Raw genomic sequence first — 21491 nt, 5'->3', positions numbered from 1 at the left:
TTAGTCCCCAGCTTCATGCCGACTCAATTTGTGATATAAATGCATTTCTAACTTTTCATAGGACCGAAACCCCCAGTGTGGATAACGAAGTCATCAACACGAGAAGAGGCTAAGGTATTCGAAGTGAATGTCTTCAGGGAATTAGTTCTAATATATTTAGATATATAAAGGCACAAATCGAATACCACCATGCCTCTCCATGCTGCTTCCCAAGAGGAGATCGTGTAATGCTAATACAGCATATAGCAGACTGCCACCTCAAACGATCAGGACCTTCTGGCTGTATACACTCCCTTACTCTGCATGACTCGAGCTTGGAACAATGGCGATGGTAGCCTCACAAATTGACACCATTCAATGGATTTCCTCACAAGATAGCACATAGGCCTCTGCCGAACGTAGGAAACATCTCATAGCTGGTGGCTCGTGAGAGTGGACAGACGCTCCACTACTCTTGTCAAATAGCGCATAAAATGGAATGGAACTCACGGAGATAACGCTGCATCTCTCTACTTTCCTTATCTCTGCAATTTCTTCCCCCCATTCCGGGATTCTCTTCTCTCTCTCCATGCTACCATCCTTCTCAATCAGTGTCCTTTAAACTATAGGTACTGCATTTGCTTATTTTAGTAGATATATCTGCATTTACTAGACATATCTGCATCTACTAGATATATTTATATCTACTTTATCTACCTACACATACTCAATCAATCTGACATTAATACTGTCTTCTAAGACTGGTAGTATGTCCTCTTCGTCCTCGTATCGTAACCCTCCCCTTTAACATTTCCTCTCAGCAGTCTCCTCTCTACGTTTACTCGTTGATCATCTTCCTATGGTTGACTGATTACCCCAATTCCCGGTAAGCCAACGGACCCAACCGGTTGACTTCCTACAAGGCCTCAGTTTCATACCATCTTGGCGACATGTGGCGTGTCGCGTGTCCTCCGGTAGGAGAGCATTCAAGTATAGTCTCATCATTGGCCTTTTTGTCATAAAATTGTCCCAGCTTCTGATCGGGTGTAGAGCCCATGATGATGTGCCAGTGGTAACTCCTAGCGACGCACCCACTCAGCCTTTGACTGACCTCTCTCATAGGAACCTTGATAGCCTCAGCTTCAGCGTAATTGAGAATGGGAGAAATGCCACAAGGCAAGTTTCCATTTTCTTCTTCGCTATCGTCATCATCGGCCATCATCACCCTGTCGTAAACCTAGGTGATGCTTTGATGAAAATGCAAGTTCTGATCGGGTTTAGAACAATAATCCCTGTGGTAACGCAGAAAGACACACCCACTCTTACAGCATATTAAGAGGGTGAGAATACTAATGGGAGAGTTGCCTTATATACTATTTATTAGGTGGTTGCGCTCAAGGCAAACTTAGAACCTAAAGGTTTCTTGATGGTCCACGTTGTTAAAAGCTTAAGAGAATCCAGCAAAAGAGATGTATTGCCTCATGTTATGCTCTATCTAAGTTTGCATCTTACTGAAGTCCAAAGGCTTCCAAACTTGGTATCATTTAATCTCTACTTGAGGCTAACCTGGAAAACCCTCTGGGGGTGTGGCGCTCCACTTCTACGCACCCATTCCGCTTCCGTAATCCGGCAGCGAAAAAAATGCCCCACTATCGGCGTGCTCTCATCAAAATTTCATGAGCCGCCAAATTTTGATTGTGAAGCCCATTGCGAAAAGCTTAGTGAAAGCTGCATCATTCTTTAATTCTCTTGTCACACATTCTCAACGACAGGAAATTGTCGTTGCGAGTCTATTCAAACGAAATCCACCCGGATTCTTGACGCCCCTCAGACAAAAAGATGCCTGGACGAACAAAGGCGCAGGCGGATGCCTCATCCCAGGACGCTGATATGCAGGACGTCCCGCCGTCTGGACAAGATGAGATCAACCAGGATGCGGAAATGAGGGAGAACGCTGAGGCCGAGGAGGAAGAGGAAGAGGAAGAGGTCGAGCCTCAGAGAGTGCGAATTGTATGGCCAGAGAGTTCTAGCATGGCTGAGAGAATCTTGATTTACTAACGGAGGCGACAGCTCCCTGGTTCAACGGACACAGCGGCTTCGTTTGAGTTTACCGATGAAGGCCATACTTTGGGAAATGCCCTGAGATATGTCATCATGAAGAAGTATGCTGCCAAGCCACAGTGCTATCCAGTTGATCGAAGCTAATGTCTCCTAGCCCTGATGTTGAATTCTGCGCCTACTCAATTCCTCACCCATCTGAGCCCAAGATGAACATCAGAATACAAACTTATGGTAATATTTCATCTCTTATATCATGTGCGAATTTCTACTGACGCTCTTATCTACAGACGGCACAGCTGTAAATGCCCTGAAGAAGGGCTTGAGTGACCTGCAGGACGTGTGTGACGTCGTGGCCGAGGAGTTCTGGACAAAGAGGCAGCAGTTCAACTCAGAGCAGGGCATTGACCGATGATTAGCCAGGGGAAAAGGGAACTGAGAGGAGCAATATGGTGGAAACTGGGCGGCTATCCGAAAACTGGTAATTCACACGCATAGAAGGGTCATTTGTATATGCACATTATGCGATTTCATGGCGTTATATGGAAGGTTTCGACATAAAATCTTTACACAGAGATATTTACAAAACAAAGTTTCTTGCATTGTCTTCTAATTTCGACCCTATCAAGCTTTGTTAGCTCCCCGTTGGTTGGCTAGTGCAATTGCCGCTCTGTAAACTCACCTCAAGGAAGCCAGCCATGAAGCTGGACGGAAGCCTCTTCTCTCCTCTAAAGTTCTCGCCGAAATAAGACAAGATGTGAGTCTGCTGCTTCCAGAAGTTCATTGTTTCCTATACCCCGCGCAATTAGCATGCTGCCTCCTTTCCCTCTCATCGAAACGTGGTTCATGGTATTTTTTCTTGGAGCAGCATTCGTACCTGGTACTCTGCATGGGACTTGAAGAGAAGCACGTCAACTATGGACAGCTGGTTCGTGTATCGGTGTCGCTCGAACTCTTGTCGCATCCGTGTCCGGAGAGTAGAAATGGGGAGAGGGACATTGTACATGGTCTGGATCTCAGGCGCCTGTAATTCCCTCCATTAGAATTCTTTTCTATACCACGACAATATGCCACTGGCGAAACAATCTTCAATTCCAGCCTCTGGCCGGTAGGGTGGTCTCGGGAGGGGATTTCGTGGGACGTACAGCTCGGATCCATTCGCGGTACGAAGAAAGGACTCGACGCTTCGCATCCGACCAGCTGGTCGCTGTTTGACATATTAGCTCTGTCGGATCGTCGGCATGGGCAAAAGACTCACACTGCGCCGTCTTCTTGGCGAATTGGGTCGGCGTAATGGCCATGGCGGGCGATGCAGGCTTCTCAGCGCAGTAAATTCACTGCCGTGACGTTGGAGTTGATAGCAAGGAATCATGCCCACCTCCCGGCATACAAGTCTCACGTGATCCGGCGCCATCTACAGTTTGCGCCACACGCTACATATCTTTGCCCCTCGGGTGTGGCTTAGCTCAGCCTTGTCGACGCGCTTCTGGAATCACCTGAAGCTCGCTTCTGCCCATCACGTACAAAACTTGTTGCGGAACATCGGCTTTCCTTCTTCTTGTTTCTTCCATTTGCATTGCGACCAGTCCAAGATGCCGGCCATTAGACATTCGTCAAAACGAAAGCCACCGCCCGAGGGCTTCAGCGACATCGAAGATGACCTTCTGATCTTTGCGAACAAGATGAAGGATGCGCAGAACAAGCCTCCTCCTCCCGGCCCAAAGCACATGGCGCAGTGGGAGATTTTCCAGATTGCGCACCAGAGAAGCCGCTACGTATACGACCTATATTACGAGAAGGAGGCCATCAGCAAACAGCTTTATGAATGGCTTCTCAAGAATGGCTATGCCGATGCGATGCTAATCGCCAAGTGGAAGAAGCAGGGCTACGAGAAGGTAAGTTGCTATCCTCAACGAGCTGCGCTTATCACCTTTAATCATACAATGCTAACATATTTAATAGCTCTGCTGCCTACGCTGTGTTCAAACGAAGGAAACGAACTTCAATAGCACCTGCATCTGCCGAGTACCAAGAGCTCAGCTGAAAGAAGATAGCGATATGCAGTGCGTCAGCTGTGGTTGCAGAGGGTGTGCATCCAGCGATTAAGAGGAGGCTGTGGTTTTGGATTGGATTCCATCTTGATCATCTGAATAACGAATCGGAGAATTGCTACAGGCGTTAGGGCGTCGGGCGTCGAATTGCGATCAAATTGCTCCATGGACGGGCAACCAAAGAGAAAGGCATAGATTGGGTTGATGTTGAGATCGAAAGAGGTAGATATCCTTCATCTTAGCTGAGCCATATTCTTTATAACATCATGCTGATCATTTTCATAATTCTCTAGTTCAACTCCACGTGACTCCTTTCTATCATCTTTTTGAGAATCCTGCTCGACCCCGACCAAATCGGATACTTGGAGGGACGAATTGTAGAGCTGACATGGCCCCAGTAAGATCTGCCATCTCAGTATCTGCCGGTCTCTCTGACTCCACTTTGCCATTGGGTGCCGTAGTGGAAGGCAAATTGGATTGTGATTTGTTGTCGGAAGGTACTGCCTCCTTTTCCAAAGTGTTTGCGCGACGCCGAAGCTCTTTGGCCTGTGGCTGGGAGCCAGCTGAAGATCTTCTTCGACGGGTCTCAATGAGAAGGGAGCGCTTCCCGTCAATACCGTCCTTTGTGACGGCAAAGAAGAAGTTTTTTGGGTACATGTGCTTGTCGATGAGGTGTAGACGCCTTTTCTGAGGAGTCATGCACTTGCGATCGCACCCTTCAACAAAGCAGGAATACTGGACCACGTTAGAGTAACTATTCCCATGAAGACGGTCTAAAGGTATCGCCTCTAGGTAGCTCACTGTGTGTTCCCCCTTCTCCCTGGCGACCCTTGCCAAGGGATCATGGCATTCTTCAATGTGTATACTGAGGAGGTGATCAGTTGGGAAATTCTTGCGACATTCAATACACCTATTTGTATGAAAACTGTGATAATGAGTCTCGTAATCGCTGTATAGCCGAAAGCCCAGCGGCTCTTTGTGAGGGGGAAGTGAGCATCTCATGACGAATTCGTTATCCTCGTCTTCGACAGCCGAGTCTAGCCCAGCAATCTTCGAGACAGGCCGGAGATCAACGTCAGCGTTTGCGGAATGGTGAGAGTCCCCGTCTTGAGGATCGAATTCTATATGCTCTTCCGGCTCTCGTGAGCGCTTCATCTTTATATACAGTGAGCTTTGTGGGGCATGATATTACTTTGACTTGAACCAGCGATATCGTGATGGAAAGTCAGAGAGTGAGTGGCGTTGCGGACAGATGCAAATACAGTGAAGCGTAAACCAGAAAAGGCGCTGAGACAGGCTATTGCACAGAGTAAATAATATCCAATAAAAACAGTCAGATGCTCGCAGAAGATATGATTCGAGGCGGTTGGTTACTGGCGGAATGTGAGGTTGAAGCGTGATGGAGCCCAAAATGTCGAGATGCTGTAATAAGGCCTGAAAGCCACTGGCGGGGGTCTTGCCCCACCCCGTGTCTCCAGGGACATGTGCTCTGTTTTTAGCCACAGTTCAGTTTGCATGTTGCAGATCTAATCTTTAGCACTCCTTGCCGGGCTTAACTCGAGCAGGCTGGGCGCCTGCAATCCCTGTAGGTACATGCGGGATCTCTACATCATGACTTTATAACGTCATGGCTACGAGGCGATACCTTGATATACCGTTGGAAGATACCATTGAAAGATGCAAGTGACTGGTACTGAAATTTCGACGTCTGTATGACCCAACTGCGGGTGGATTTTAAAGGAGCCCGATTAAAGCGGCGTGGCTTTCAGTACCAGACCTCTGTATAAGTGCCCTGAACACATCCATGTCACCCGGGAGCAGAGCAAAACAAAATAAATCCGAACGGCATAGGTGATTAGAGCCCGAATCATTGAGTGAACCAATCTCTGTAGTTATGTACAGCTACACAAGCATCGTGAATGACTTTAACGGCGCATATTATATTTATTTATTATTTATAGATCAATTCAATCGATATACTTTAAGTTGTTCAATGGTATCGTTCGAGAGTTGGCGCCTCGCCCTTGATGTGGCTTTGTCGCTCAAAGGGAAAAAAAAAAAAAACAGGAACAGCCGAAGAATTTCCACCACACTCTGAACAGCTACTAACCTTGAGGGGTTCAGAAGCCGCTCACTTTGTTATCGCCATCCTCTCATTCCAAAAAATAAACCCTGGAAAGCTTCGCATTACGCCGGACACGCCACCCAAAAGAAACTCCCGGGACTGGTAAACAAAGCAAACTCTCGTGCTCACATTGTTCTACTATAAAGCCCATCCCTACCAATGTTTTCTCTCTCCGCTGCTTGCCCGATTACCACCAGCCGAGTCCGGTACCAGCTCTCCCAATCCGCCGTGGTTCCGAGTTATGGACTGTCTGGATCTTTGCGATTTGGATTCCCGAGAGCATGAGACGACTGCGTAGCTGAAGCTATATTATACTCGACTATTATCACGCCATTAGACAATCGTAATTCATTACACCTGCCGATTCCCGGGGCATATCGAGTCCAACTACAACATGGCTTCTTCTGCCCCTACAGCGGCTACGGCCTGGCGGTATGTACACCCCGAACGTTTCGAATCCTTGCGCATCGCCTCGAGATTTGTTGTAGAATCGATTGTCACTCATGCGCAGCGATTTGAGGGACTTCTCGAGTTGAAAACAGGACTGACATTGCCGGTATAGTAACGCCCAGAAGCTACGCAAGCTGCTCGTAAGAGACGTTGGCAAACTCATGCCCCAAAATGCTTCTGGCGTCGATCTTTCCAAGTTCGAAGCCATAGACAATCTTCTGGATAAGTATGCGACCCGAATACTCAACCTTCGAATCGGGTTTGACTAACGCGCTACTCTCTTGCAGATTCCGCCTTGCCTGTGTGGCGACCATTTTTCACGATCTTGACTATGCCATCACCCAGAAGACGGAGGAGCATTTATGGTCCACACACACTACGGTTAATACCGAGTATCGACACATCCTAAGCCGCCTTAAGCAATCTTCCCATGCTGTCGAGAAGCGCAAGGTGGAAAAGATGTACCACAACTTTCTGCGAATCGCCGCCAAGTTTTATCAGGGTTATGTCCAGCGCCTTGCTGCCTACTACGATATTCCAGAGCTTGAACGAATCGCGCAAGGGATGGAGCTTGAGAAATTGCCTGTCGAATCCAAGATCAGCCCAGTCTCGGACGATTTACAGCGCAAAATCTTGTACTCTTGCCATCTTACGCTTATCCACCTAGGAGACCTGACACGTTACCGGGTTCAAGCTCGCCACAAGAGTTCAGACTATGAAGGAGCCTTGGTGTATTACGGGCTGGCTCACCATATTCAACCTCAATCTGGCTTCGCTTTTCACCAGACGGGAATTATTCACCTTGAACAGGACAATCACCTTGATGTTGTCTACAACTTTTACCGCGCTTTGGCTGTGGACTCGCCTCACCCCAACGCCCAGCTCAACTTGGAGGCTGAGTTTAAAACGATGCTATCTCCCAACGGATCCCGGTCAAGACATAACATCTCTGCTCCGGAAGCACACTTTGCCATGTGGTTTGTGAAGTTGCATGCCTTTTTCTACAAAGGAGAGGTATTCCATCAGCAAGACGAACTGGAGGGGGAAGTGATGCACAGGCTAGAAATGGCTTGCAAAAATGCCACTTCTCTAAACATCCTTCTAAAGATGGTAATGGTCAATATGCTAGCGCATCATATGGCCACGACTCGCTATACTGGTACGTGAGGACATATTTCTATGATAATGACAATATACTGACCAACATTAAATAGAAAAGCAGACAGAAGCGACTATGCGCTTCTACCAATTTACACTTCGCTTCAACGCAAGGTTCCTTCACACTTTTTGCAAGGTTTTCGAATCTGAGTTCCGGGAGGCCGTCTCCAGTGCCGAAGGCCTCGACCATCAGCCAGACGATACCGAGACAGGCAAAGCAAAGACGTCTGTCGTTGAAGCCCTACTTCCCGTTTTGCGTATATACAGCATGTGGCTCGTGGCCCGCCGCAACGAAATCTCCGGCCTGGCAGATGCGTTTGGAGCGTCCATTCCTACCATGATTCAAGGGGTGGCCAAGGTCTTGACCTTGCTCTGCGACGAATACTACAACATAGGGAACTTGAAATCTTGCCCCTATCTGCTTCCAGAGGACATTCTCATCTTGGGATTTCAGCCACTGAACGAAGAGCAGCTTCCCGAATACTGCAGAGCCTACTGCGGCGAGGACGGCACCCGCAAGCCTTACTCTCAAGCTCTTGAGGGTTGCCCCTCCCAGTCGAGTGAAAGAATAGGAAGAATCCTCGATATCCTCCGCTGTGCTTATTTCTTGGCTAATGAAGACACCTTCCCCCTGGTTTACAAAGTTGATGGAACTCTTTTGGTTTTCGAATATCAGCCCAATGCCGGGCTTCCGCAAGCTCAGCCGACTGTGGCACAGGATATTACAGATACCACTACTCAATCGGTTGGCATCTTGCCTGCTAAAGAGGAAGAAGAGCCGACTCAGGGGACGGCGAATTCTCATGAGCCCGCAACGGCGAATGCGGTGCAGTATTCAGAACAAGCCCAGAGGGAGGCCAGCCGACGTCTGCTGAATAACTCAGATGACATTTATGAAGATTCGGAAGTGATGGATCGAGCCACAGAGACCGTCCTCGATATGGTGGTCCAGTTTTTGAGGCCACCGACTCCAATGGACCTGGAGCGTTCTCCTAAGGAGCCGGCATCTGCAAATGATGCGGTAGGCCCCTTGAGAACTGAGCCAAGTCCTACCTCATCCGTCGCATCACGTAGATACGAGTCCCTTCCGTGGTCTTGGTTCGGCACGCCTAACCCGATTTTCTCTCGGGAATCCGCACCGCCTATGAGCCGGGACGCTACAAAAAATCACCGCAGCGCAACTCACTCTCCAAATGTGTCCGTTGCAGAAAACATACCCCTTGAAGACCCTTTTACCACGCCTGGCCGCGATATACCCGGAAGCTTCTCGCGCAGCATCGCCAACGGAATTGGCAGCCCAGCAGACCCAGCTGCTCGGACATTTCACCAGGAGCAATTGCTGCAGGCTTTCAGCGTGAGCACTCCACGCACCTCAACTTTCAACCGCTGGTCACAGAACCCGACGGCTGCAACCATCATGCAGGAGCAGCAAAACTACGGACCAGCGCTAATCTCATCAAACACTTCTGCGTTTTCGCACCCAAGCAGCCTCTATCACGGCACTCAACCGAACGGCTTGCAGTACAACACGCAGTCTGCTGCAGATCAAGGTCGCATCCTCCGGAACAGCCTCCTGAGAGAGACCAACCAAGCACTTAATGGTCATTTTCAAATCGACCAGACGACATCAGATTATAACAGGGCCGTCATGAGATCGGCTTACCAAGACTCCAGGTAGATGGAGAGTTCACGAAAGCACCTTGGAACAAGAGGCGTCTTGCCTGCTGAGGGAAAATAAAGGCGAATCCGGATTCACGCGCATTGGAGTTGTGTATGTGATGCATGGTGAGCCATTGCTATTTAGAGGCCATGACTTAATATTGAGGATATGTATGATTTGGAATTTTAGATGCTTCGTTCGACAGCATTGTTTTTTACGCAACGACGACCTGGAAAGCGACACAGTTTGATTTTATTGATGGATGGCTCTTTTGATATACCCATTTCGTCAGATGAAAGAATGACAACGCACAAATTGAAGGAAGGAAATTAAGTTGCAATTTTCAAGCCAGAAATAAGAATAATATTGTGGTGGTAAAATCTGGTCTATCGTTCATCATAAACTGATTGAAAGCATCAGCATCGAAAAAAGAAAAAGACAAAGACTGATTGTGTATCGTGGAGGATACCAAATCGCTATGCAAAGGGAGCCACTGCTTCTAGGCTCTCTACCCTGTTGATGCAAAACGCCGTTGTTGAAACCTTTTCTCCCGTTTTAATCCCTCAACGCCAATTCCTCTCCATCCCAGCCGCTGGGAATGGATCTACAAGAGCAATGCGCTATTCTAGGCACTCTACGATGATGCAGAGTAGACCTGCTTGGGGAAGGGGTAACTGGAAAGGATGAGTTAGCTCAGATTAGAATGTGAATGACGGATGAAGAGTCGACTTACGAAGGACCAAGTTCCTGGATGCTCAGCTTAGCCAGCCACTGACCCTTGTCAACGGAAGCCTCCAGTGACTCGCCCTGGACAATACCAGCAACCAGACCACCAGCAAAGGCATCACCGGCACCGTTGGTATCGTTGATGAGAGCGGGGTCGATGGGGCGGACGGGGAAGACCTTGACCTCCTCCTCGCCCTGGATGGCGACCAGGGTAGGCTCGGTGCCCTGAGTGATGATGGCAACACGCTTTCGCTTGGTGTTCTCCTTGGGCAGGTTGGCCAGAACCTTGACAACGTCCTTGGGCTCCTTGGAAGGAAGGTTGTGGGCCTCAGCATAAGCAGCAGCCTCGGCCTCGTTGCCAATGACGTAGTCCCAGTAGGGGGCGCTGGCGTCGACAACCTCCTTGAAGAACTGGGGGATGAAAGGAGCAGAGAGAGAGACGACGAAGACCTTGTTCTTCTCGGCGGCCTCCTTGGCGAGCTCCATGATGGCGGGAGGGGAAACTGCGAGACAACGAACGTTAGCATCTTTGGCCTTGTCATGATGTAATGAGTAGATAGATATAATAGCTAGAAGTAATCTAGATTGAGCATTATGCGTCCTCTTGCTTCTTGACTTACCGGTGAAGTGGTAGCCGCCAATGTAGAAAACTTCGGCGTTCTCAACCAGGGCCCAGATCTCGGGCTTCTTCAGGTGGTCCAGGCCGTAGTGGTTGGCAGCACCGAGGTCAGTGCAGAGACTGCGGTTGTGGCCAGTGATGACAACACCGCATCGGCCGGTAGGGTGAGCCTCATCGACACGGTACTCGACACGCAGGCCGGCGGCCTTGACGGCATCCTTGAGGATGGCAGCGTACTTGTCGTTGCCGACACCGCCGAAGTAGACGACGCTGTTGGGGGGCAGGATGTACTGGGCGCCACGGGCGGTGTTTTGCGCAGCGCCGCCGGCAATGAGCTTTGCGTCAAAGTTGTTGAGGAGGTCCTCGTAGATGGGGATCTGCTTCTCTTCGGCGAGGATGGCGTCGTTGGCCTTGAGGTTGTACTTGTCCAGCAGAGCCTGGTCGCCGACAGCCTGGATGTCTGTGATTGGAATTGCTTAGTTAGTGAATGGTAATCTATATTCATGAGGCGAAAGTATGAGAGAACAGGAGAGAGGAAAAGAGCAAGCAAGCGGACAAGAAAGAGGACAGACAGACAGCTGCTGCTGGTGCTGCGACGACATTCTTGTTTCAATGGATAGACATACCGAGGAGAGGGTTCTCCAGGCAGATGAGAGCGTATTCCTTGTGAGCAGCCATTGCGATTGACTTTTGGTTTTCTTTACTAGAGCTTTTTTTTTTACTGAATGGCAACAGGTCCTGGAGGAAAGTATGGAGGTGGAAAGGAACTGGAGGTTGGAGGGGCTTGTCGCAGTAATAATTTAGCGGGATTGTGGTTTTTTGAGCGGACCAGACTTTATTCGTAGTGGTGGGGGTTTTGGATGAGATGAGAGATGGCCCCTGTCTTTTTTTCTTGTCCATTCTTCGGCGGCTGCAGCTGACAGGGTACATGTTGGGCAATGCACGTCACACCAGATGCTAAAGTACCTAACCGACTATATCCGCCGCATTTTGGAATTGTTGAGCTGGGAAGCTATAGCAATGTATCTCATGCTCCAATCATTGGGTAGTCAATACTAAATCAATTCAACAATTGACGAAATACCAGTCTAACATGTTTCCATCGGCCTCCGTTGTTGATATCTACAGAACCCAGTAGGACCTAGGATGTGTGCGCATGTAAGAAAGCATGTAAGCTGCAGAGGAGGGATTTGCGTCTTCCTTGCGGCCCCGGCCCTTTCTTCCCTTCCCCTGCTCTTCCGCAGTAGGCGACAGTTTTTGTGTCCGATTCCTGCGCCGGAGTGGGTGACTTTCTTTACTTGCATCATTTGCATATTACATGCGGTGTGTCGTATCTAGGTAGGTAAGGTAGATAGATATGCCTTGAGATTCTACAAATATCTATCCCTCTCTCCCTCGTAAAACATCTCGTCACTTCTTGATTTAAGAGCGCATTGACAAGCCAATTCTTAGTTTCGTAGGATGAATGGCGGGGCAGCTGGATGAATGCCCCGACCTCAAAAGAAACTCGCCGATAGGAGATAGTTAATACTCCATGGGGATACAATTCCCACTTAGGATCTGGGAGCATAGCCAAGTAGCAGATAATATCGATTGCTTACATGGGGAGATAGCTAGTGGGCAAGTAGAGACCATCAAAGCATAGCACTGTATTGTGTATTCACATGCCAAATTCTTCCTCTCTCTTCAGCTGTACATGGGATTAAGTGTCAATTACGTGGATATCTATTCTTTGTATATATGACCATTTCACCACCTCACTGTCATGCGCCGGCTTATTCACGTCGGGAGATTGCAAGGAAATTGGCTCGTCGTTTGTTTTTGTTTTGCAACGAAATGTCATAATAGTACTTGCCAGAGGAGCCATGTCAAGTTTCGTTCCTGAGCAGTACCATCCATAGTAAGAAAGCCACTGTAACACCATCCCAATGAGACCATGAATTTTAGCCACCTTACTCCTTTGTCTTCTGAGTACCACGGAGCAGACCCGTCCTTCTGGCAGCAATAAGACCGGCCTTCTGTCCCTGTACGGCGTACCGTGAGATGGTAGAGGCCTTACCAATGTGCTGGTGGTTACCCTGTAATGGGGGTCAGTATCTGCTTGAGTCCGCCGAATCGAGTTGGGAAAACTTACACCACCGTGAGGGTGGTCCACGGGGTTCATGGCAACACCACGAGTCTTGGGCCAGCTGTTACGCTTGACAGCGAACTTGTGCTTGGCACGAGAAGCCTCTGTAGCAATTGTTAGCATCCAGACCATTCCAACTCTTTCGCTATTGTTTTTTCATGCTGTTTTTCTCGCGAAGAAAAGATAAAAATCAAGGATCTGGGTTCCACATACTCAACAGAGGCTTGTCGGTACGGCCACCACCGGCAACGATGCCGATCATACCACGAGATCGGGAGTGGACGACCTTCTTGGCACCAGAGGGAAGCTTGATACGGGTCTTGCCCTCATCGGGGTTGTGGCCAACAATGGTGATGTAGCCACCAGAGTTACGGCCGAGAGTACCACGGTCGCCGATCTTCTCCTCGACGTTGGAGACAACGGTACCCTCGGGCATCTCACCGACGGGCAGGACGTTGCCGACGGTCAGAGCAGCGCGCTTTCCGGCGTAGATGAACTGGCCGGTGTACATGCCCTCGTTGGCGATGAAGGTCTCGGTGACCTGCTTATACTTATAAGGGTGGCGGAACTGGACCTTGGCGAGAGGAGCACCACGACCTAGACACACAAAGAAGCCCTTAGTTAGCTACAATTCGGCCCATGGATTCCCATCTGTCGTCGGTTTCCAAGATGTTCGTTTCGGGGACTGACCAGGGTCGTGGATGATGTCCTTCACGATTCCGCGGACGTAGCCATGGCGCTCGGCGTAATCGAGGGTGCGGAACTTGGCGGGAGCCTTGTTCAGGCGGGTGTTGGCCGCTGTTTTCCCAAATTGTTAGAAATCTCCAAACGCATCTTTCACCCAATGCCCAGGTATCTCGGAAGGCAGCTACTCACTGAAGATGGAGCCACGGCCTTTTCTCTGGTTGCGAATAACTCTACCCATGGTGACTCGACGTCGCTGGCTGCGATGTTACGGGTAGCTGCGAAGAGGATTGATGTCAGTGCTGGGCCACCGGCAGCGCGAGAAGTTGGTAACTTTACCTGAGTCCGGCCGCTTGGTGTTTTGACAAAGAGGCGCTCGCTTGCGCTTTCTGATAATTTTTTGTGTGCGGGACCTTTGCCGCACAAGAGGAACCCTGACCACGTGACTGAACTTTTCGGCGTCGCGCATTGGCCAGCCCGGAAGTACTTTGTACCTCCACTTCTCCAAGGGTCCCAAAAGCGATGGACAAGAAAAAAAAAAATGGGACGGCAAAGTGCAATCAATTGCCGTGCATGGGCTTGATGGGCAAGCGGAGGACAGAGAAAACCGAGACTGAGAAGATTACGAGCATCTGAACGTTAGATTATACACCTATTCTTAGAGTATCTGCTATAATATCTATATTTCTTTAGTAGCTGCTATTATATCTATATTTCTTTAGTAACTGCTATCTAACGTGCACACAAGGTATCTGCCCGCTTTCACTTATAATTGACAGCAACCCTTTTTGCCTTTCTCGAACTCGCTTATCATTTTGTCGACCGCTTTCTTCCGTGCAGGGGACTTGAAGAACCCCACATTTCCTACTCCGTACCTTAATTCATCCAAGAGCAAAGACCCGAGTGGACGTGCCGTGAGATTGAGCGTCTACCAAAGACATGAGACGCGCCAGATTGTGTGCGGAATGCCACTGAATCAACATGTTGCTAAGCATTTTTCACTGGGTGCATCCAATGCGAAGTCAGTTCTCTTGCTAACTCTGGGATATATCAACTTCTTATGCTCCTGCTATCATGCATTCTCGCCCACGTGAAAGAGCTCGACATGGGGCACCAATCTTCCATCGTCGCTGAAGAATACTGCTCTCATTGATGAGCGTGCTTGTTAGGCATCGCTCCTGGAAGCGTTCATTCAGCGGCCTGCTCCGTACCCTGACAGATGGTGGTGCAGGGCTTTGATGCGGGGAGAGACTCGTAAATTCAAGCCGGATGGGAGTGATGGAACCCTGAGCCATGATTTTGAGGCCCCGACCTGTGCTGGATCTGAATTATGGGCGCTCGCGTTTAATTTGGACAGGCTGTCTCGGGCTGGCCATAGCTCTGCCTACTTTGGCTTTGGCCGCGTTCTGTGAGGGCCAGATGAGACGGGAGCTGTGGCATGCGCGGGCAATGGTTATGCCGAAATACGGCCTGGGTGTAAAGACAGGATGAACAAGTTAAACCCCTAAGAAGAGAGATTGAGCCCAGAGCGGCTTCTAATCTCTTCATTCACATTGCATTGTCTGGTTCGGTGACTGGTGACGACCACTTTGATAGCCGCCCGTGGCCTATCAGAACCGTAGCTACCTAGTGCATCCACATCTCTGTCGACAAACGACGTGCTTCTTCCACCTCCCTCCTTCACACTCGCAGCACTCGCATCGCAGATACCCAGCTTCAGCGCCATGGCTGCCGTAGAAGACGACTCCTCCGATCTCTCGTCTCTCTCGTCCTTGTCGCCTATCCCCTCGGATGCCGAGCTGGACGATCTCAGTGACGACGCGCCGACCGCAGCTAAATCGGGAATCCTAAAGTTCTTCCCCAAGTTATCAGAGCAGCCACCAAAGGAGCCCTCGCCGCCACCGCGCAAACGGTCGCCCTCGCCACCTCACGAATATGTCCTCGCCGACAATCCTGATATTGCAGTGCGTTTTGTTCCATTCACAAGCTCCGTTACTCGACCTTCAATGCTCGTCGCTTCTGTGTGGCGACAGGTCGCGTATACAGTGTCTAGTGACGCGAAATTTCGCGTGCAGACGTCATTGGGCTCAACTAACTAACAGCTGCAGTTCCTGGTGATGTTCCGAAGCCGCTTCAGCGACGCATTTCCCAAATCACTCGCACATTTCGGACCACAAGAATTGGAAAGAGACGTTGTCGAACCTATACCAGGTGATCGGGCGGAGCATTTTTTGTGCGCCGTCCTCGGACTTCTCCTGAACCGGAAGCAAGATGTCAAGTATGCTTAATCCGTCCCATCCAACATTGTGAGCGCCTAGGCTAATACCTCTCTCCTCCTTTCAAATTACAGGGCAGGTCATTATGGCAGAGCTTTGGAGGATGCAATTGCATCTCATAAGAACCAATGGCCCTCTTCATGGGAGGACAAGAACCCCCTTGCTGGCGGCGCAACCTTTAGCTCCATGAACCCAACCGAAAGAGTGAGTACTTTCTCTATCATCTACTGGCTTTCTTGATTTGCGAAAAAAGAAAAAAGAAAAAGAAAAACTTTTGGAGTACATTTGACTGATGAAACGGTTCTCGCAGTTAAACCTTTTGCGCATTCTTGTTCTTTGGGCCATGGCATCGTCCGATACCCTCAAGGGCTTAATCAACCAATCCTACAAACAAAATCGACACGAGGACGACATTAATCAACCGCGCGCGGTTCAGCCATGGGGATCTGATGGAGACAAGCGCCGATATTTCTTGGTTGAGGGACAAGATGATACCGCCTTCCGTGTATACCGCGAGAGCAATCCTGCTGGCACTAACCGTACTTGGTGGAGCGTCGCTGGGAGCATTGAAGAGCTCAAGGCTCTTGCAGATAAGCTTGAGACAAAGGATGGAGGCCCCAAAGCCAGGAAGCTCAGCCAGAAGATTCTCCAGGCCATCCCCCGCTTCGAGGCAGGAGACGAGGTAACCAACACTGCCCGCCCACATTCGGTCAGAGCTAACAAAGAAGCAGAAACGAAAGCGGCGAGAGTATCGTCAGTTGCGCAAGGAACAGTTCAAGCGCCCGGAGCCTGGATTTTCACTATACGAAGGCCGTACTCGCGGCAAGCGCATGAAGTACACGTACTCCGACGATGAAGACATATTCTCGGATTCAACTGGCTATAGGCGCTCAGCTCGCAATACCGGAACCAACACACCAGCGGAGACGGGCCCTGTCACTACATCTAGTGGTCGCACTGTTCGAGCTCCTCCCCGGCTCAATGTGACTACAGGAGAGGACCTCCCAAATGAGGTGCAAGGAGACACTGTCGAGGCTGCTACAGAGAGATCAGCCGGACGACCACGTAGGTCGGCAGCGGCGGATTCTGGGGCGAACAACTTCACAGATACGGACGATGGAGAAAGTGATGCTGAGTTTGGGGATGATGAAGATGATGTCGAGGCCCAGATTCCGGAAGAGTCGGAGGACGAGGACGAGTTCAAGGATGAGGCAATGGACGAAGATGACCTGGATGTGCAACCCGAAACACTGGTCGTGAAGCTTTCAGTGACACCACCCAAGCTGAAAGGGGTTCTCACTCCGAGTGAGCGAGCAGCAAACCTGCTTCCCACCCCAAGCGAAGGAAACCTGAAGGATGCACCGACCGGCCCGCCAGATACGCCTACCCCAGTCCAGCAAACGTTTGAAACGGGGGCAGCCGTGCCTATGTTCAGTGCGAAGACTCCCGAGAGACACAAGACCCCAGAAATCACAGATCAGCAAGTCAAAATCCAATCCTCTGTCGCCTCAGCTGCACCAGCAACCTCACTGGCATTCAGAGGTAGCCCTGAAAAGCAACCAGCGCAGCTAGTGCCTGGAACTTTGAAGATCATCAGCCATGAATGAGGCGCGCTGGTTTGGCTCAGCAACTAATGTTTCATCTTGGGAGTTATGGTTAATTAAGCGGTGGACGGTCCGATAAATTTATTAGTGTACTATCAGTTTGAACCAACGGATCTAGAAACGGGGAAATGAAAATTAGGAACAATAGGGTCGCTCTCAAAATCTCACAAGAGGGCTTGCGACCTGAACTATGAGGCGCGAATACGGGTTGTTTTTACGGACGTGGAAAAGGGGGAACTAGAAGCCATATGATATTGCTTTCATTTACAAGTTAGACAAAAGGACAGAATCTTTTCTTATCCGGCAAGATAGTAGTAATACATACTCACGACTGGAGTGTTTACATTTATTTTAAACCAACTGCCATGTTTCTCTACACCCGTCTCTTAGTAGGGGCAGGCAGTTTCCAATTATTCACTCCATACCACCACCTCCTCAGGCGAATGCCTATTGAGTCACCGTGCACTCTGGCATTCTTGTTCCAATGCTGCCATCCAACCAAGGCCAAGTTGAGAAGAACACCTTGAGCCAAGGGCATCAATACCTATTTCCCCTGTTAGCTATGAGTCACCGGAGCTTTGCAAGGAAGTCGTAGGCCACCTGATCCCTAGCTGTAATGAGTAATACTTTCCACCACGTATCGGCTGAGGCGATGCTGTGGAGATAGCTCTGCTCGAATCGCAGGTCTGGAAGGGGTGGGAGGTTGTAGTGCTTCTTTGGAGGACGCAAGACGCTGTACGGGATATCGTCGTCGTCGTTATCGATGTCACTGCGTCTCGCGCTGTGGAAATCCACTAGCTGCCTCTTGTCGGCGGCGGTTGATGGTGCAATGTCTTGTCGAGGGTCGGGATGTCTTCTGATATGGCCGGCCTGGATGGTACTGCCGAGCTCGGTGGGGAGAGACGACGCCATGGTGAGGGATTGAAGAGCCCTGCGTAAGGCTCTCAAGAAAGACGCAAGTGGCTCGTCTGACTTCCGCCGCCTCTAGGCTCCAATCCGCGTCCTGGTTCAAGCGCGTGCCGGGATATTCAGCGGATGTCGCCGTGAATCACTTCCAAGCCTCGTCCTGGGATCGTTCAACTCGCGGGTTTTGCCGGGCGGTGAACCGACGGATGGGCGATGACCACAACCCAGCCTCAGCGAGTACCTTAGGCTGTGACGTCGAGCGCTTACTAAGGTAAGATGAACACCTTGAGACTCCGCCTTGGGCTCTCAAGGTGACTTGTCGGCCCGCCCGTTTTAGGCGGCTTGTGGCGGATCTCTTGGCCCAAAACCCGCTGCGTTTAGCAGTTCTGGGGGCTGCGTAGCGCCAGCCATTGGGGTAGGGTAAAATTCCACAACCCAAACCCAACTCTCCTCCAACAAACAAACGCTGCTCCCTTCGACTAGCCAGTGTCACGCTCTCACGCGCCGGCGCTCTCGATCAAGGACTTGTCTAGCGGTGGGATAATTCTTTCTTTTTTCTTTTTTCTAGAGAAGGGCCTCTTTTACCCTCCTTCAACATGAGTGACCCTCAGGCCGGTGAGGCGGAGAAGAACGTGAGTCTAAGAAAAAAAAATTAAAAGGCGAAAAATACCTGAAAATATTTTTGGCCCCTGATTTGCCCCTCCTTCCTTGCTGCCCCGCGCTGGCATCAAGAACACCGAGTATACAGCAGCAATGCCTAACACGACTGCGAATAGATCGAGATCTGGAAGATCAAGAAGTTGATCAAGCGCCTCGAGGCCGCCCGCGGAAATGGAACCTCTATGATTTCCCTCATTATCCGTACGTGACGACCCCGGCAGACCGCCCTCGCGACCACCCGATCAACGATGCTAACCCTGACGCAGCTCCAAAGGATCAAGTGTCGCGTATTGCCAAGATGTTGGCTGAAGAATACGTACGAAATAACCCTCATTAGCTACTTTGGCCTTTTCACGAGCAGTTTGCTGACAGCCCCGCAGGGTACTGCCTCTAACATCAAGTCCCGTGTCAACCGACAGTCCGTCTTGTCCGCCATTACGTCGACCCAGCAGCGTCTTAAGCTATACAACAAGGTTCCTCCGAATGGCTTGGTCGTGTACTGTGGTGAAATCTTGACCTCGGAAGGAAAAGAACGCAAGGTCAACATTGACTTTGAACCCTTCAAGCCCATCAACACTTCGCTGTACCTCTGCGACAACAAATTCCACACCGAGGCCTTGGCCGAGCTGCTCGAGTCCGACCAGAAGTTTGGCTTCATTATCATGGATGGTAACGGCGCATTGTTCGGTACTCTCAGTGGAAACACCCGTGAAATCGTTCACAAGTTCTCCGTCGATCTGCCCAAGAAGCACGGACGTGGTGGTCAATCCGCTCTGCGTTTCGCCCGTCTTCGTGAGGAAAAGCGTCACAACTACGTCCGCAAAGTCGCCGAGTTGGCTGTGCAGAACTTCATCACTGCCGACAAGGTCAACGTTGCCGGTCTCATTCTTGCTGGTTCCGCCGATTTCAAGAACGACCTTAACGCCTCCGACATGTTCGACAACCGTCTGGCGGTCAAAGTTATCAAGGTTGTTGATGTCTCTTACGGTGGTGAGAACGGTTTCAACCAGGCCATTGAGCTGTCCTCCGAGACTCTTGGAAACGTCAAGTTCATCCAGGAGAAGAAGCTGATTGGCAAGTACTTTGAGGAAATCAGCCAGGATACTGGCAAGGTCTGCTACGGTATCGACGATACTCTGAAGGCATTGGAGCTTGGTGCCGTTGAGACTCTCATCATCTTTGAGAACCTTGAGATCACTCGCTGGATTCTTAAGGACAGTGAGGGTGCTGAGATTATCTTGCACACAACCAAGCAACAGGAACAAAGCAGCCGAGAGAAGTTCCTGGACAAGGCCACTGGCCAAGAGATGGATATTGTTTCTCAGGAATCATTCCTTGAATGGATTGCTGAGCACTACAAGGACTTTGGTACCGCCCTTGAATTCGTGTCTGACCGATCCACTGAGGGCAACCAGTTTGTCAAGGGTTTCGGTGGTATTGGCGGCATTTTGCGCTACAAGGTCAACTTTGAACAGTTGGCAGATCTCGAGGATGACGATGATGACTACTACGACGGTAAGAGCACTTGATTCACAACTGAATCTCCACCACAACGGAGGCTAACTTGAAGGAAAGATTGACCAACCGATTCCCTCGTGGAGAACGAGGGATCCACTCAAGTTAACCCGTCCGCGCACGACGACAACGACGCGCCTCGCGACCTGTCTGGGTCAGGAGATGCCGCGCCGTTGTCATTTGCTCAAAGGCGCTTGATGCGAAATGCTGGTCAACTGCCCTCTCATCAGGCCCACCAGACGTCGCGACCAAGCCCGCTTCGCGCGGCCATGACGGCCACTTGAGTTTCATCATCAAAGGAAAGAGGGTAAGCATTTCATGTACGCAAATATGCGCTCCTCCTACACGTCCTTAGACTAAAGCCGGCTTGTGTTAGGTGTCGTCTGCATAGCTGGGACCGGCGTGATTGAATGGGGTAGGTGCTGAGAGTCGCCTTCAGACAAGAGGAATATTCGTGCTTACGTGTCCTTACCGTCAAATACTAGAGGTGAACGCGTGGCCTTGGTTTAAAAGTTGGCATTCCGGTTTGCCTACAGACCAGTTTCAAATATTAGAAAGCTAGTTTGCAGGACAAGTAGCAAGGAATAGAAATTTGACGCTCCTTTTTGATAGAAGACAATCCAACGTTCGAAGATGTGGAGGCCACGATACTTTTACGATCCTTTGTCCTCCCCGCAAAAAGCCCCAAAAGGGAAGTAAAAGAACGCCCTCCCAATGCACCGCCTTCCAGGTAGCTTTGCCAAAGCACCCACAGCTATACGATGAAACCTATGGCTGAGGACGGAATACGGAGTACGGAGTACAGATACACGTAAATGTTCCGGCGCAGGCGTATGAATACGTCATCAGGGTCGCGGTGTTATCGATAACGGTCGCTGCTGGTGAAGCTGGT

General features: G+C 50.1%; 10 protein-coding genes across 10 annotated transcripts; 5 read left to right on the top strand and 5 right to left on the bottom strand.

Moving 5' to 3' along the window:
• Positions 1–1818: 1818 nt before the first annotated feature.
• On the top strand, positions 1819–2452 carry T069G_07140 (RNA polymerase rpb3/Rpb11 dimerization domain-containing protein; the record flags this gene model as incomplete). Its single annotated transcript, XM_056174350.1, has 4 exons — positions 1819–1989; positions 2050–2141; positions 2195–2271; positions 2328–2452. The coding sequence occupies 4 exons, from the start codon at positions 1819–1821 to the stop codon at positions 2450–2452; spliced, it is 465 nt and encodes a 154-aa protein (XP_056027929.1).
• Positions 2453–2646: 194 nt separating this feature from the next.
• On the bottom strand, positions 2647–3338 carry T069G_07139 (uncharacterized protein; the record flags this gene model as incomplete). The annotated part of the gene is made up of 5 exons (XM_056174349.1): positions 2647–2658; positions 2720–2827; positions 2915–3061; positions 3183–3244; positions 3296–3338. 5 exons carry the CDS (start codon positions 3336–3338, stop codon positions 2647–2649), a joined length of 372 nt encoding a protein of 123 aa, XP_056027928.1.
• Positions 3339–3629: 291 nt separating this feature from the next.
• T069G_07138 (g10 protein domain-containing protein) lies at positions 3630–4143 on the top strand (the record flags this gene model as incomplete). Its single annotated transcript, XM_056174348.1, has 2 exons — positions 3630–3932; positions 4000–4143. The coding sequence occupies 2 exons, from the start codon at positions 3630–3632 to the stop codon at positions 4141–4143; spliced, it is 447 nt and encodes a 148-aa protein (XP_056027927.1).
• A 263-nt stretch (positions 4144–4406) lies between these two features.
• T069G_07137 (uncharacterized protein) lies at positions 4407–5243 on the bottom strand (the record flags this gene model as incomplete). The annotated part of the gene is made up of 2 exons (XM_056174347.1): positions 4407–4823; positions 4890–5243. 2 exons carry the CDS (start codon positions 5241–5243, stop codon positions 4407–4409), a joined length of 771 nt encoding a protein of 256 aa, XP_056027926.1.
• Positions 5244–6607: 1364 nt separating this feature from the next.
• Positions 6608–9499, top strand: T069G_07136 (est1 DNA/RNA binding domain-containing protein; the record flags this gene model as incomplete). The annotated part of the gene is made up of 4 exons (XM_056174346.1): positions 6608–6645; positions 6776–6889; positions 6951–7822; positions 7878–9499. 4 exons carry the CDS (start codon positions 6608–6610, stop codon positions 9497–9499), a joined length of 2646 nt encoding a protein of 881 aa, XP_056027925.1.
• A 616-nt stretch (positions 9500–10115) lies between these two features.
• Positions 10116–11504, bottom strand: T069G_07135 (pfkB family carbohydrate kinase domain-containing protein; the record flags this gene model as incomplete). The annotated part of the gene is made up of 4 exons (XM_056174345.1): positions 10116–10155; positions 10215–10710; positions 10828–11286; positions 11453–11504. The coding sequence occupies 4 exons, from the start codon at positions 11502–11504 to the stop codon at positions 10116–10118; spliced, it is 1047 nt and encodes a 348-aa protein (XP_056027924.1).
• Positions 11505–12778: 1274 nt separating this feature from the next.
• Positions 12779–13879, bottom strand: T069G_07134 (ribosomal proteins l2, RNA binding domain-containing protein; the record flags this gene model as incomplete). The annotated part of the gene is made up of 5 exons (XM_056174344.1): positions 12779–12904; positions 12961–13058; positions 13168–13551; positions 13645–13752; positions 13831–13879. 5 exons carry the CDS (start codon positions 13877–13879, stop codon positions 12779–12781), a joined length of 765 nt encoding a protein of 254 aa, XP_056027923.1.
• Positions 13880–15362: 1483 nt separating this feature from the next.
• T069G_07133 (uncharacterized protein) lies at positions 15363–17521 on the top strand (the record flags this gene model as incomplete). Its single annotated transcript, XM_056174343.1, has 6 exons — positions 15363–15602; positions 15747–15916; positions 15989–16118; positions 16225–16596; positions 16646–16979; positions 17022–17521. 6 exons carry the CDS (start codon positions 15363–15365, stop codon positions 17519–17521), a joined length of 1746 nt encoding a protein of 581 aa, XP_056027922.1.
• A 370-nt stretch (positions 17522–17891) lies between these two features.
• Positions 17892–18430, bottom strand: T069G_07132 (uncharacterized protein; the record flags this gene model as incomplete). The annotated part of the gene is made up of 2 exons (XM_056174342.1): positions 17892–18062; positions 18119–18430. The coding sequence occupies 2 exons, from the start codon at positions 18428–18430 to the stop codon at positions 17892–17894; spliced, it is 483 nt and encodes a 160-aa protein (XP_056027921.1).
• Positions 18431–19020: 590 nt separating this feature from the next.
• On the top strand, positions 19021–20883 carry T069G_07131 (eRF1 domain 2 domain-containing protein; the record flags this gene model as incomplete). The annotated part of the gene is made up of 5 exons (XM_056174341.1): positions 19021–19056; positions 19201–19285; positions 19351–19400; positions 19465–20599; positions 20705–20883. The coding sequence occupies 5 exons, from the start codon at positions 19021–19023 to the stop codon at positions 20881–20883; spliced, it is 1485 nt and encodes a 494-aa protein (XP_056027920.1).
• Between the last annotated feature and the right edge of the window lie 608 nt (positions 20884–21491).

Source organism: Trichoderma breve, chromosome 4 (assembly GCF_028502605.1).
Source record: "Trichoderma breve strain T069 chromosome 4, whole genome shotgun sequence".
In the NCBI taxonomy this organism is placed as follows: Eukaryota; Fungi; Ascomycota; class Sordariomycetes; order Hypocreales; family Hypocreaceae; genus Trichoderma; species Trichoderma breve.
Note: the sequence above shows the minus strand (reverse complement) of the source record. Positions and strands in the feature narration are given on the sequence as shown.